This window comes from Oncorhynchus kisutch, linkage group LG15 (assembly GCF_002021735.2).
Source record: "Oncorhynchus kisutch isolate 150728-3 linkage group LG15, Okis_V2, whole genome shotgun sequence".
Lineage (NCBI taxonomy): Eukaryota > Metazoa > Chordata > Actinopteri > Salmoniformes > Salmonidae > Oncorhynchus > Oncorhynchus kisutch.
Window position 1 is genome coordinate 50,403,379 of NC_034188.2, and position 15,228 is coordinate 50,418,606.

Genomic DNA, 15,228 nt, shown 5'->3' on the forward strand with positions numbered 1-15,228 from the left:
TTAAATGATCTGGTAACAGCTTTGGTTGGACATTCCAGCAGCATATGCATGTCAATTGCACGCTCTCTCAAAACTTGAGACATCTGTGGCATTGTGTTGTGTGATGATCTGATGATGTCCAGTTAATTTTGTGCGTTCCTTACTGCACATTTTAGAGTGGCCTTTTATTGTCCCCAGCACGAGGTGCACCTGTGTGTGTAATGATCATTCTGTTTAATCAGCTTCTTGATATGCCACATCTGTCAGGTGGATGGAAATGCTCACTAACAGGGATGTTTTTTCATTTTTTAGATAAATTAGGTTTTTGTGCGTATGGAACATTTCTGGGACCTTTTATTTCAGCTCATGAAACATAGGACCATGTTTAATTTCTATATTTTAGCCTCTCGTCTGATATGAGCATTTGAACACCTGAGTAAGCTCCACTCATTGCACTGGCGTCGTCCTAGCCTTGACCACGACATTTGTTCACCAATGACCCCCTTGTACTTTCAATCAGTTGAATTTGAGCTTTTTCAAGACCAGGGGCCCTTTTTCAGTCACATTTCTGGAGCCCAAGAAACAAACACTTAGCTTCCTAGAACATATGGAAATGAAAAATGTTTATGAAGGAATTACTTTTTGGAGGGTTACTCTCAAAAGGATTTATTACGTTTAAAAATGTTTTGACATGGATGCCAGGCACATGGGCCTCCAGAGCGGATCTGTTTTTGAAGTTCCTTACTTATTCATTCATACAACAGTGGATCAACTCTTGGGGGGGGACGCAGCGGTCTAAGGGCGTCACTACAGTGCTAGAGGCGTCACTAGAGACCAGGGTACGAGCCCGGAGCTGTGTCACAACCGGCCGTGATCGGGAGTCCCAAAGGGCGGCGCACAATTGGCCAAGTGTCGTCCGGGTTGGGGAAGGGCCGCAATCTTCTGCGCTAACGGCAAAAGATAGCGTCTGCCTGTCCTCAGTGACATCATCCACCTAGCCAGGTCAGCCTTCTCTCTCTCTTTCTGCTGCACATGGATGTCCAGTTAATTTGCTTGCTGAAGGCCACAACAACATCACAGTACCACACAAGGGACCCAGACATACAACATAGTCCCCTCTGTCTGGAGAACACAACAACACTTCAACATACACAAACACTGCTTGTAACCACATGCAAATGGAGAAATGGGCAATGGGCATGGCACTGATGTACAGTAAAGTCATATGAGTAGGGCTGTGACCGTATTACCGCCACACTGGCAGCCATGAGTCATAACCTCAGTAAAATTCCATGTGAGTCACGGTAATCTCCTCTTATGCTCTCTGGACATGCGTTGTTAGTATCCAACTATCATCAGGTCACTAATGGCCTGGTACTCAGGGTACTCATGGTACTATTGTCCTTCTAACCACTCTGACATTTTTTTTGTTGTTCATCAATGCAATGCTATCAAAAATCACATCAAACACTTATCGTCGAAACAGTATGTGCCTTTTATAACTCACCCTCACTGTGATGATCAGTTTGAAGAAAACAGTTCAATGGGATGAAACTGAGTGGAAAACATGGTCATTGGAGGTGTTGTTTCAAAGCCTATAACGCAACGAAATGGACAGCGCTTTCTGATTATTTCAAAACATCCCATATGCGTATTAGAGCTTATGCCTAGGGCTGTTGCGGTGACCGTATTACCACCATGCCGGTGGTCACGAGTCGTGAAGGCAGTCAAATTCCACATGACCATTTAGTCACGTAATTAGGCTTCCCCAAGCTCTGATGCTGCTGCTGGTCATTAAGCAGCCTAACAAACTTACTAACTGCCTGGTACTCAGCACTCTTTTGTCCCTCCAATCACTCTGACATCAATGCAAATGTATTCGAAAATCTAATCAAACCGTTAATGAGAGCCCATCAGCTCATGTTGTGCAACATTTCTATAGGCTATGCAAATAGGGAGAAAACAGAGTGATGGCCTCTATTAAGAAGAGGAGGATCCCATCAGCTTTCTATAGGCTAGGCCTACTAAATGTATTTCTCAACCTTCCTAATATTAAGCACATTGCTTATATTTAGATCAGGAGTATAGCCTAGCTGGCTGCCATGAAAATAAAACCACTGGGAAAAGCGCCCTCCATTCACTATTTAAGTGCGTAGATGACATGTATTTTTTCCGCTGCCCCTGTTTCGATACAGGTGCATGATAATGGTCCATTCTCAATTCAGACACGATTAAATGAAGAATAGTCTGATTGGGGGCAATATTTAAAGACACGATTAAATGAAGAATAGTCTGATTGGGGACAATATAAGCCTATCACTTGTGAATTATATATTATCACTTGTGAATGATGCCCAGCATAAGAAACAATGCCTTTTTTTGTGACTTGTTCGATTCATAGTTCATTTAATAAGGTTTGTATCACAACTAAAGTGGCCAAATAATTTCTTCAAATTAAGCACAAATTAATCTGCTTTACAAGGGGAGTAGAGCCTAACTGGCATATTTAAGCATCGCATGAGTTTCAAGTTTCGTGAAGTTAATTTTCACCATAAAAATGCACCTTCATAATAAAAGTATTACATGCATAATTAAATTTTTGGTCACTTTTGATAATGGTGTTTTCTGCTAATGGAACATTCATGCTTATAGTCTACTACCATGTGCGCATTTCTGTGCTTATAATGTGAAGAAATAGCCTAATAGTTTATCAACATTTTAAGCTAAACGTTCTGATCTGTTGTGTCAGCCACATTGCATAAAAACGTTTTTTTTTGTTTTTTTTACTAGCGTTGTATTAATTTGGGATCTATCGCATCCCACAACTGTCCCAGACTGGTTGGAATATTTATTTATTGTACAGAATAGAATAGGGACTTTTGTACTATGGGGGATAGTAGATTGACATAAGCTAGTGCTTTTGCTTTTCGTTAGGCCTACTCATCTTGTTGGCTGACGAAAAGTAAATATGGACAGTTCATCCAATATCTTCAATACGCACCTCGGAATTGGATAAGGATGCGAGCAGTTCTGTCCCGGATGTGTCTGTCTTAACTTGTAGCCTGTGAGAGAGACTCGATCAGAGAGCGGTGCGAGTGAGAGACGCTTCGGATTGCGTAGCACACTCAGGGAGAAGGTCACAACGTAGCATCCGGGCCACAAAAGGACTGGATTTCTTTCGGTGCATTGCGGCCACAAAGGGGATGCTGCGTGAAATTCGAGCCATTATCAAATGATTGTCAAATTGTGAATGATAGACTATTGGCGACTGTACAGCCTGCGCCCAAAAAACAAAGCAGAGCTCATCCCTTTCAAGTGACTTTTTTCAAATCATCACTAGAGTCTAATCCTGCAGCCTTACAATGTATTAAAAATCTAAACATATACCCCAACGTTTGTAGAACAACTAAAGTTACATCAACAACTCTAAATGAAGCATATAGGAGTCCCTATTTCTTTATTATTCGCTCAATACAGACTAGACGCATGTGCGCACTCCCTCAAATCGTTTGGAGAACATATCATATATTTTATTGAGCTTTGTTCAATTGTATTCTTCATACTATAAAATAATGCCACGGAATTATAAGCAAACATTGTCTGCTAAATGAACTAGTGTAGCCCACAGCCATTTGGCAATAGCCACATCTGGACCTAACATAAGGACAACTCTGTATGCTATTCTTGTCTTCGGAAGTAGACTACATTTTCTTCATATCATGCTTCTTTAAGACCTGTCTAAAATAAATCATGTTTTTTTTTGTGAAGGTGTATGCTATATTCCATGGTTTATAATTAGACTTTTTCAAATTGTTTGTGTATAAGCCCGGAGACTCTAAATGTGTTTATGTTAATTAACGGTCAATTACCATGAGACCGACAGTTATTTGCTTGACAATCGCCAGCTGATGAAGTTTCGTGACCGCAGCCTTACTTTTGCGTAGGCCTATATATGAGCCCAAGATGAAAATAACCCTGAATTAAAATAATGATTGTGCGTTAAATAACACATAACCTACCGCATATTACTCATGGCAGAAAAACAGTTAAAAAATATAATTTAAAACATCTTTGGTACGTAAATGTTCTAACCTATACTCCAAAATTCAACAAATTAGCCTAAAATTATATTGAATTTCTATTTCATTATGAATAGCCTAGTAATCGGGAATTTCTTATTTTCGTAATTAATATGCTGACACGTTACCTTTAGCTACAGAATATCTCACCACTGCCCGTTGCCATCCCCTCCGCTCTCACCGTCATTGCTTTCTGCAGTGCCATAGAGAGGGGCTGTCAGCAGTTTCATGAAATATGTTTTGTTGTGATGTTTTTTAAACTATCGATTTTCGAGAACAGATTTCACTTGGTTTCCCAAATTAAGCGCTGGGTCGCTGCAGGAACAGGTTTGTAGAGCCCATGGCATACAGCGTTTGGGAGGAATACCCCCAGTCGCGCAGCGAGGGGCTGCATGTTCCTCAATGAGTGGTTGATGTGTGGAGTGAAATGACTGGAGTAGCCTATGCTGCCATGACTGAAAAACGAACCTGCGGGAAAGTGGCCTCCATTCGCTTTTCGAGTGCGATACAGATGACGTCTTTTCCCCCCTACCCCTGTTCCTGCCCATTTGATAATGAGACATTCTAAATCGACACTAATTTGACATATTAGTAAAGACCAGATTCAATTGAGAGTCGTCTGATGGGTGAAAATATGATCACTTGGGAGAACAGCGTGCGCCGCCTTAGGTAAAGAACAGAGCGCGCGTTTTTTTTTTTTTTTTTGGTGCGACCTTCTCAAATCATCAACAGCCTGTAGTCGCATCATGCAGCCCATATATGTTTTGATTTGAAAGATGTTCTAAGGTTTGCATCATTCACAACTTAAGTTGCCAAATCACTCTAAATGTATTGTATAGACCCTGTTTAAAATGATCACTTTTACGCTCAACGTAAATATGCACACTTGCTCCGGAATAGGAATATAAACGTTCTATTTTATTCAGCCAAGTTCAGTTATATTCTTCTTACTATAAAACCATATAATATAAAAAGTAATGGCACGGGACTTATAAGCATATCTTGTCTGCTAAATGAACAAGCCTACATCCTATGGTATGGTGCGTAGCCAGATAACACACAGTAGGCCAACTAAATATTCTGTTCTTCTGGAATACAATAAAGAATGGATTTATTGTGATGGTGTATATTCAATTGATTTATTAGACTTTTAAAAAAGTAGATCAGCGCATCAACGACTTGTAAATGAGGCTTGTATGCAATGGAGCCCAGGAGATGCTAAACGTGTTTATGTTAAATTAACGTCAATTACCGCGAGACCGGCAGGCTTTTGCATGATAATCGGCTGACAAAATGTCAGGACCACCACAGCCCCTACATCTGAGAGCACTAATTCACATTGGGCATGCTGAGGTCATCTTACTGCCGATGAAGTCATTACAAGGATAGCTATTTCAATCATATGAATATTTCAATAGATGAGCCATGAATTGAAATCCGCTACTATTATGGGTGATGTAGCAATGCAGTGGTTGAGGTTTGGGGGGTTAAGGGAGGGAGAGTGGCAAGAGAGAAGCGCTGTGGCGCCATCCGGGGATGGCAATTAGAGAGGCGTGGAGGAAAACACTTGTTTCTCTGCTCGTTTGGCAGTTTCGTCTTCAGCACTCCATAGACGGATGGAAGCCTCCGAGGGTGCTGTGGATGTCACCGAGGCATACACATGCACAGAGGCTCATATTGAACCACTCAGACGAGCAACAAGAGGGTCTAATGATAAGTGATGATATGTGTGTTTGTGTGTGTCTAATGACGATATGGGACTGCATTTGTCTCACTACTGCAGGGACACAGCAACCCAGGATGCTCATTGGTATAACTGGAACAAGGGATGTAAATGATGCCCCTCAGTCCTATGACTGAGCATTCAGGACTTGAATAAATTAATTGAGTTTTTTTTTATGTTGAAATTCTCCCTGAAACCTTGACAGGGATGTTGGGGATTACATCTGACGGGGGTTTGAATTATGCTCGCAAGTGAAGAAATATCAATGTGATCAACTTCATAGGTAATATATACACAGTTGAAGTCGGAAGTTTACATACACTTAGGTTGGAGTCATTAAAACTTGTTTTTCAACCATTCCACAAATGTCTTGTTAAACCTCTCTGGGATATGTGAGACGCTAGAAAATGCAGAGCGCCAAATTCAAATAAATTACTAACTTTCATTAAATCACACATTAATGCTACACGTGTTGTGAATCCAGCCAACATGTCAGATTACAAAAAGGCTTTTCGGCGAAAGCAAACGATGCTATTATCTGAGGATAGCACCTCCGTAAACAAAAGAGAAAGCCTATTTCAACCCTGCAGGCGTGACACAAAACACAGAAATAAAAATATACTTCATGCCTTACCTTTGACGAGCTTCTTTTGTTGGCACTCCAATATGTCCCATAAGCATCACAAATGGTCCTTTTGTTCGATTAATTCCGTCGATATATATCCAAAATGTCCATTTATTTGTCGCGTTTGATCCAGAAAAACACCGGTTCCAACTTGAGCAACGTGACTACAAAATATCTCAAAAGTTACCTGTGAACTTTTCCAAAACATTTCAAACTACTTTTGTAATACAACTTAAGGTATTTTTTTACGTAAATAATCGTTAAAATTGAAGACGGGATGATCTGTGTTCAATACAGGAGGAAAACAAACTGAAGCTAGCTTTCTGGTCACGCTCCTCTATCTAACAGTACACTTCAAGTGACCCTCGTTCAAGATGGCCGTACTTCTTCATTACACAAAGGAATAACCTCAACCAATTTCTAAAGACTGTTGACATCCAGTGGAAGCGATAGGAACTGCAAGAAGGTCCCTTAGAAATTTGGATTCCCAATGAAAACACCATTGAAAAGAGAGTGACCTCAAAAAGAAAAGTCTGTCCTCAGGGTTTCGCCTGCGAAATAAGTTCTGTTATACTCACAGACATGATTCAAACAGTTTTAGAAACTTCAGAATGTTTTCTATCCAAATAATCTACTAATAATATGCATATCTTATCTTCTGGGGATGAGTAGCAGGCAGTTGAATTTGGGCATGCATTTCATCCGGACGTGAAAATACTGCCCCCTCACACCAAGAAGTTTTAGAAAACTGTAGTTTTTGCAAGTCGGTTAGGACATCTACTTTGTGCATGACAAAAGTAATTTTTCAACAATTGTTTACAGACAGATTATTTAACTTATAATTCACTGTATCACAATTCCAGTGGGTCAGAAGTTTACATACACTAAGTTGACTGTGCCTTTAAACAGCTTGGAAAATTCCAGAAAATGCTGTCATGGCTTTAGAAGCTTCTGATAGGCTAATTGACATCATTTGAGTCAATTGGAGGTGTACCTGTGGATGTATTTCAAGGCCTAACTTCAAACTCAGTGCCTCTTTGCTTGACATCATGGGAAAATCAAAAGAAATCAGCCAAGACCTCAGACCTCAGAAGACCTCATCGTTGGGAGCAATTTCCAAACGCCTGAAGGTATCATGTTCATCTGTACAAACAATAGTACGCAAGTATAAACACCATGGGACCACGCAGCCGTCATACCGACTCATTCTGTCTCCTAGAGATGAACATTTTGGTGCAAAAAGTGCAAATCAATCCCAGAATAACAGCAAAGGACCTTGTGAAGATGCTGGAGGAAACGGGTACAAAAGTATCTATATCCACAGTAAAACGAGGCCTATATCGACATAACCTGAAAGGCCGCTCAGCAAGGAAGAAGCCACTGCTCCAAAACCGCCATAGAAAAGCCAGACTACGGGTTCGAACTGTACATGGGGGCAAAGATTCTACTTTTTGGAGAAATGTCCTCTGGTCTGATAAAACAAAAATAGAACTGTTTGGCCATAATGACCATCATGTTGTGGGGGTGCTTTGCTGCAGGAGGTACTGGTGCACCTCACAAAATAGATGGCATTATGAGGGAGGAAAATTACGTGGATATATTGAAGCAACATCTCAACACATCAGTCAGGAAGTTGAAGCTTGGTCGCAAATGGGTTTTCCAAATGGACAATGACCCCAAGCATACTTCCAAAGTTGTGTCAATATGGCTTAATGACCACAAAGTCAAGGTATTGGAGTGGCCATCACAAATCCCTGACCTCAATCCTATAGAAAATGTGTGGGCAGAACTGAAAAAGCGTGTGCGAGCAAGGAGGCCTACAAACCTGACTCAGTTACACCAGCTCTGTCAGGAGGAATGGGTCCAAAATTCACCCAACTTATTGTGGGAAGCTTGTGGAAGCCTACCCAAAACGTTTGACCCAAGTTAAACAATTTAAAGGCAATGGTACCAAATACTAATTGAGTGTATGTAAACTTCTGGCCCACTGGGAATGTGATGAAAGAAATAAAAGCTGAAATAAATAATTCTCTCTCCTATTATGCTGACATTTCACATTCTTTCCAGATTAGGCAAAGAAACTCGCTGAATGGAGAACGGAAAAAGACACAAAAACACTGGGTGAGAAGTGGACGGAGACAGAGAGAGGTAGACAAGGGTGAGGAAGAGGAGGAGAAAAAAAAAGAGAAAGAGTAGAAGGGCGGAGAGGAGGACAGTGCTGTGTCACCTCGTTGGAGCCAGTCTGCTATTAAAGGCAGCCAGCAGCAGCAGCAGCTCCCTGCCCTGTCCTTCTGAATGACGGAGACACACATTCACCGTAGACTGGTGCTTAAGGGAGCTATTATTAACGGGCCTGGAGAGAATCTGTGTATGCAGAGAGTAGCCATGTTGAAGTGTGATGGCACTGCAGGCGGTATATTCACACACGCAGGCTAGTGTGTGTGTGTGTGTTTGTCTGTCTCTGTGTGTGTGTGTGTGTGCATGTGTGTGTGTTGATTGGGCTGGTAGGACTACGAGGGCTGGAGTGGCGTACCCACCCTTTGTACCTCCAGATACCAGATATCCAAACTAATGAATACTGGGTATGAGCTAGGTACTAGATCCTTATGGCTACCAACATGCTACATTTTCTGACGTGCAGATACCAGATACCCAAAACATCAGCGTGTTCTTGTGGAGTTTAAGTTGGTCTTTATCACGGGTTCAGGGGCAGGCTCATAGCTCTAGGCAGCTGGTAGCCTAGCGGTTGGAGCTGTGTTTTGTTAAGTGAAATGTTGCCAGTTTGAATCCCCGAGCTGACAAGGTGAAACATCTGCCGATGTGCCCTTGAGCAAGGCACTTAACCCTAATTGCTCCAGGATTGCCGTTGATAAAGGTTGACTCCCCCACTGGGCTCAGATGTAAATGCAATGTCTATTCCCACTCTTGGAGGGTGTGTGAGGGAGTGTGGGAAAAACACATTTCCAAGTCACGCGTGTGTATTAATACACGCTTGTACAAGTGTAAAATATGTGTGAGAGAGAGAGAGAAAGTCAAGGCAGTGTGTCAGTGATTCAAGGGAGGCAGCGGTCACTATATCCGCTCTGGTCAGTGAGTACCAGAGGTCAATGATGACACAGTGGGGAGGAGATGGGGAAGCGGCGGGATGACAAATAGATGGAGTCCGAGATTGATGCAGGTAAGGTAGCGTGAAAATGGATGTGTGAACTAATTATAAAAGGATGGACAGCAAACTGATCACCACCACCATCAGTGGCTTTAAATTAGCCAGCTCACAGCTGGGGGGGGCAGACAGAGAGTGTGAGGGGATCGAGGAAAAGAGAGTGAGATGGGAGGAGAAAAAAGAGAGAGGCCTCCTCATCAGGCAGTGGGAAGAGACAGGAAGAGTGAGCGCTGGCAGTCGATCGATGCAGAGTTTTCTCATACTTTGCGCTGTTTGACACGTCTCTCCACCATTTCTTTCTTCGCCCCTCCTCACTCCTTCATTTACACTCGAGTATCTCTCCCTATCGCTATTAACCATCAACATATGTATTTCTCTCGTTGTTTAGCACCACAGAGCTTATTTCTCTCTCTCCTCCTACACTCTAAATGCTTCTCGCTCTTTTCTCGCCCTTCTTTTGTGGTCTGATCTTTTTTATTTCGATCAGGCTCCTTTGTCCTCTCTATTTAATCTCTTCTCTCTCTTTCTGACATCTATTCTCCCCATCTCTGACTCCCCCGCTCTGGGATAAAAGGCAGTCTTCTGTTTTTCAGACAAAATGCTCCAGGCACATTAGTGTGAGGATTCCGAGAATGTGATAAACTGCTCGCTTCATCTCTCTGTCTCTCTCTGTCTCTCTCAAACGCACACTCACTTTCACTCAGAAGCTGTCATTTTGCACCTGTTAGGTTTCTCCCAAAAAAGATTTAAGAAGCTGGTAAATTCCAGCATTTTCCCAAGTATGTCGCACCATCATTCTCCTCCCTTCTTCTTCTCCTCTTCTTCCTCCACTTCCTCCTGCTTTGAGTCTGCTCAGTATTCCAGACCGGTGTGGTGCTTAGCGATATGAAAGAGAGAATCCTTAGAGAGAGGGTGTTTTCAGATCACTGACACTGACACTAACTCAATGTGCACAAGGTCATCACCAAACCACTTAAAGACTCAGCTCTTTCCTGGCTTCTCCCTAGATAGCCTCTCTCTCTGTCTCTGTCTCTCTGTCTCTGTGTTATTCTCTGATGAGAGCTAGAAGAGTGGATGGGCGATGATAACAATGGATTGAAGTGAGAGTTTATTTTGATGCTACCATTATCACACCGTGTCTGGATGCAGCCCTCGATGCGTTTACCCTGACACCCCATCCATCTGTCTAACGGCTCAGTGGGGTGTGGTCAGGGTGCAGTATGTGTGTGCTTTTGTGCGTGTGTTTGTGTGTGTGTGTGTGTGTGTTTGTGTGTGTGTGCATGCATATTTCTACCCGTGTTTGTTCAGGCCCATGTTTTTACACTGTTTAATCATGTACATTTCAACACATATTTCTGTGTGCCCGGGCACTCGCGTGCACGTGTCTGTGTGTACGAGCTTGTGTGTTTGTGAGAAAAGAGAACACTCTAACAGCGTTAGCCATTATATAGGCCATTATGTGCTGGAACTGAATCCGCTGAAAGCTTTCCCGTACTCTACTGGCTCCCTTACCCCTGTAGGATGATGGATGGACGGGAGGGATGGGGGGGGTGCGCCACGTTTTTATAGTTGGCTGGATGGAAAAACGAATATGGTTCATATCTAGAGTACACAGAGGGAATCCGATGTGGCTGGCAGGAAGACTGTTTAGAAAATCAGCTGAGTTTGAGGAAACAATTTGACCTTTGGCCCCTCTGTTGTGATCTCAAATCTGCTGAGTCATATCCACTTATCAAACGTGAGAGTTCTCCATCCCCTAGCTTTCTATTTTAGCTCCCTGGTGGCTTGAATAACTTGAACTACGCGCGCGTGCTTGTACGCGCGTGCGTGTGTGTGTGTGTGTGTGCGCCAACCCCTCTGCTCCCCCATCTCGTCCCTCCCAACCCGCCTTCTCATTGCATGCGAAGGAACAAGGTCTAGTGTCACGAAAGTGTAGGCATACATGTCTGGAGGCATTGTGGGTTTAAAAACAGAGTAGATCAACAGCGGGAGGGAGGGAGGGAGGGGGAGGGGTAGAGGGAGGGAGGGAGGGAGGGGTAGAGGGTTTTTTGTAGAACAGCAGAGGTAGGGTCGTTCTACGACCCGTGTACATTTTGCTTCCCTTTTATATTTGAAGTAGAAATTGTGCACCAATATTGCATTTTAAATGTCTGTCATATTAAATGAAGTTCCCTTTAATATAGACTACATGGGCCATTTTATAAATCAGATGATTAATATGAATAAAGACTTAACCCCCAAACATCTCAGCGTTTTCACCATCATTATAATGTATTTCGTGTGACTCGCGATTCTTTTACGTCTCTCTCCCTCGTTTTGAGGTCAACCATTTTGACGTGAACTGAACTCTCGTTTTAATGTGATGAAACTCTTCCTTTCTTCATTCTTATTTTCCCCCCGAAAGAAACATTGAACCAAATCATTTCTGGTGTTTTGTGGTGGGAAACTGAGCGCGTGGAGCATAATAGGTCAAACCCTGTCAAGAAGAAGAAGTGATTAGCCTCTCTCTCTATTTGCACAGAACATGCTTTCATTCTCCCGTCACAGGGGGATTTATGGGGGATTTATGATGAAAACCTCAACCATGATACGGTCAACACTGTAACTTTAATAGCACTTCATTGGCACTTACTATATTCATCTATTTTATTTAACCCCTTGAGATGGGAAAACGTGCGTTTTATGAAGTTGAACATGTGCTCTTTAGGACGAAATGTTACAATTCGGTAATATGTGTAGTTATTTACTAAGTTACACGATCCAAACATCTACTACATTCGTGGAACGACCCAGTACTTGACGTCGGTTGACTCTGGAGAGGACTGAAATGAACTGTGTAGCAGGGCTCTACCGACAGTCTGTAGACAGTCTGTAGACAGTCTCAGAACACAAACCGGTAGAGATCTATTGGATGGGATCTTGCGTTACTTAGAGTGATGCATTTGTGTTGCAGTCAGACACCCAAAGCTAGATGTAATCAACATGGCTCCATTTCCTTATCCTATCTTGTTGTCAATTGGCGTATTGGCAGGACACAAACACGCACGCACGCATGCTCGCCACGCACAAACACACACACTCTCCCAGAGACCTCTTTGAGTTACAGGAAGGTGACAGGCGCTGGAACACATACAGTCTCCCAGTGTAACCCTCCCCCTCTCATCTCCCCCCGTCCCCCTCCCACTGCGTCCCTGTCCCCCTCCCTCCCGGTCTCTCGCTCCTGACTCACCCTGGCTCCCAGCTAATAGACCCTGACTCATGCTATTCACAGAGCTGTCTGTGTGTCAAGGGCAGAGACAGAGGAAGGAGGGAAGGAGGGAGGTGGTGGGGAGGAGGGGGGGGGGGGGGGGTAGAGAGGGAAAGGTTAGAGGAGACTAGTACAAAGTGGTGGAGAGAGGGGGAGAGATGTTCTTGTACTGACACAGGCTTCAGTGTGACGGGGGAGGGTATAACTATAACTGTGTGTGTGTGTGTGTGTGCGTGCGTGTGTGTGTGTGTGTGTGTGTGTGTGTGTGTGTGTGTGTGTGTGTGTGTGTGTGTGTGTGTGTGTGTGTGTGTGTGTGTGTGTGTGTGTGTGGGTGTGTACTAATGACGTTACAGACATTAGCTGGTGAAAGGTGCTGCTGTAAGACACACCCATACGATTAATGACCACAATGAAACACAGTGTCTCCAAAGTGCTATTGTTCATACTCTACCTTTCCATATCTCAATAGTGTCATCACTTTCTCCTGCCGCATATATCACCTGTATCTGTCTTCTGTTCCCTGTGAACCTGTCTCCTCTCCCTCAACCCTCTCTCTCTCCCTCTCCCTAACTCTCTCTTTCTCATCTCCTCTCCCTCAACCCTCTCTCTCTCTCCCTCTCCCTAACTCTCTCTCTTTCTCATCTCATCCCCCTCAACCCTATCTCTCCCTCTCCCTAACTCTCTCTCTCTCTTTCTCATCTCATCCCCCTCAACCCTCTCTCTCCCTCTCCCTAACTCTCTCTCTCTCTCTTTCTCATCTCATCCCCCTCAACCCTCTCTCTCCCTCTCCCTAACTCTCTTTCTCATCTCAACCCCTCAACCCTCTCTCTCTCTCCCTCTCCCTAACTCTCTCTCTTTCTCATCTCATCCCCTCAGCCCTCTCTCTCTCTCTCTCTCCCTCTCCCTAACTCTCTCTCTTTCTCATCTCATCCCCCTCAACCCTCTCTCTCTCTCCCTCTCCCTCTCCCTAACTCTCTCTCTCTCTTTCTCATCTCATCCCCCTCAACCCTCGCTCTCCCTAACTCTTTCTCATCTCATCCCCTCAACCCTCTCTCCCTCTCCCTAACTCTCTCTCTTTCTCATCTCATCCCCTCAGCCCTCTCTCTCTCTCTCTCCCTCTCCCTAACTCTCTCTCTTTCTCATCTCATCCCCCTCAACCCTCTCTCTCCCTCTCCCTAACTCTCTCTCTTTCTCATCTCATCCCCTCGACCCTCTCTCTCTCTCCCTCTCCCTAACTCTCTCTCTTTCTCATCTCATCCCCTCAACCCTCTCTCCCTCTCCCTAACTCTCTCTCTTTCTCATCTCATCCCCTCAGCCCTCTCTCTCTCTCTCTCTCCCTCTCCCTAACTCTCTCTCTTTCTCATCTCATCCCCCTCAACCCTCTCTCTCCCTCTCCCTAACTCTCTCTCTCTCTTTCTCATCTCATCCCCCTCTACCCCTCTCTCTCTCTCCCTCTCCCTAACTCTCTCTCTTTCTCATCTCATCCCCTCGACCCTCTCTCTCTCTCCCTCTCCCTAACTCTCTCTCTTTCTCATCTCATCCCCTCAACCCTCTCTCCCTCTCCCTAACTCTCTCTCTTTCTCATCTCATCCCCTCAGCCCTCTCTCTCTCTCTCTCTCCCTCTCCCTAACTCTCTCTCTTTCTCATCTCATCCCCCTCAACCCTCTCTCTCCCTCTCCCTAACTCTCTCTCTCTCTTTCTCATCTCATCCCCCTCTACCCACTTCATGTCTGCCCTGTCACGAAATAAAACTTCACAGTAAATATCCTTCAGTCTAAAGTGTGCAAAGTTAGCTATATTCCTACCTCTTTTTCCGGGGCCAGTTAATCAGCAGTTATCTCTTTTTAAATGTACTCAACAGCATAAGCTAAATTCTCTATTTGAATGTGTAATACATTGACCAGGTTTATTATTTTATTTATTTTTGCAGCGTCCTAGCTTCTAGCTATTTTTGTACACTGTTTAAAAGGCCTGGCACATCAGCTCTTGCCCTCTCTCACTCTCTCTCTTGCACTCTCTCTCTCTCTCCAACATGTCCAAACTCTTTTTTTTTTTCTACCCCTCTCTCTCAATTCAGTCCGATGCCGACAAGCTATACGGGCACGAAAAGAGCAAACCAAGCAACGTTTTTCAAAGGAATGCACAATAGTCCAGAAGTGACTGATTCCTTTCTCCCCATCCCTGTTTCTGTGCAGCGTGCCTGTTGCAGTCCGAGCTGGTGAACTATGAGCGTGTGAAGGAGTACTGCCTGAAGGTGCTGGGCTACCAGAGGGACCACTTCAAGGCCATGTACCGCGCTGGCATCGCCTGCTACCACCTGGGAGACTACGACTGTGCCCTGCGCTACCTGCGTGACGCCAAGCACCGCGAGCCCTCAGGTAGGCTGAGACAGTACTGCCGGTCAGTAAAGTC

General features: G+C 44.0%; 1 protein-coding gene across 1 annotated transcript in view; it reads left to right on the top strand.

The window, feature by feature from the left end:
• The window catches only part of LOC109906045 (tetratricopeptide repeat protein 9B-like), a 37,051-nt gene that overhangs the window by 16,768 nt on the left and 5,055 nt on the right, over window positions 1–15,228 (top strand). The window contains exon 2 of the mRNA XM_020503699.2: window positions 15,012–15,194. Coding sequence (XP_020359288.1) covers window positions 15,012–15,194 — 183 coding nt within the window. The remainder of the gene's footprint in view (window positions 1–15,011; window positions 15,195–15,228) is intronic.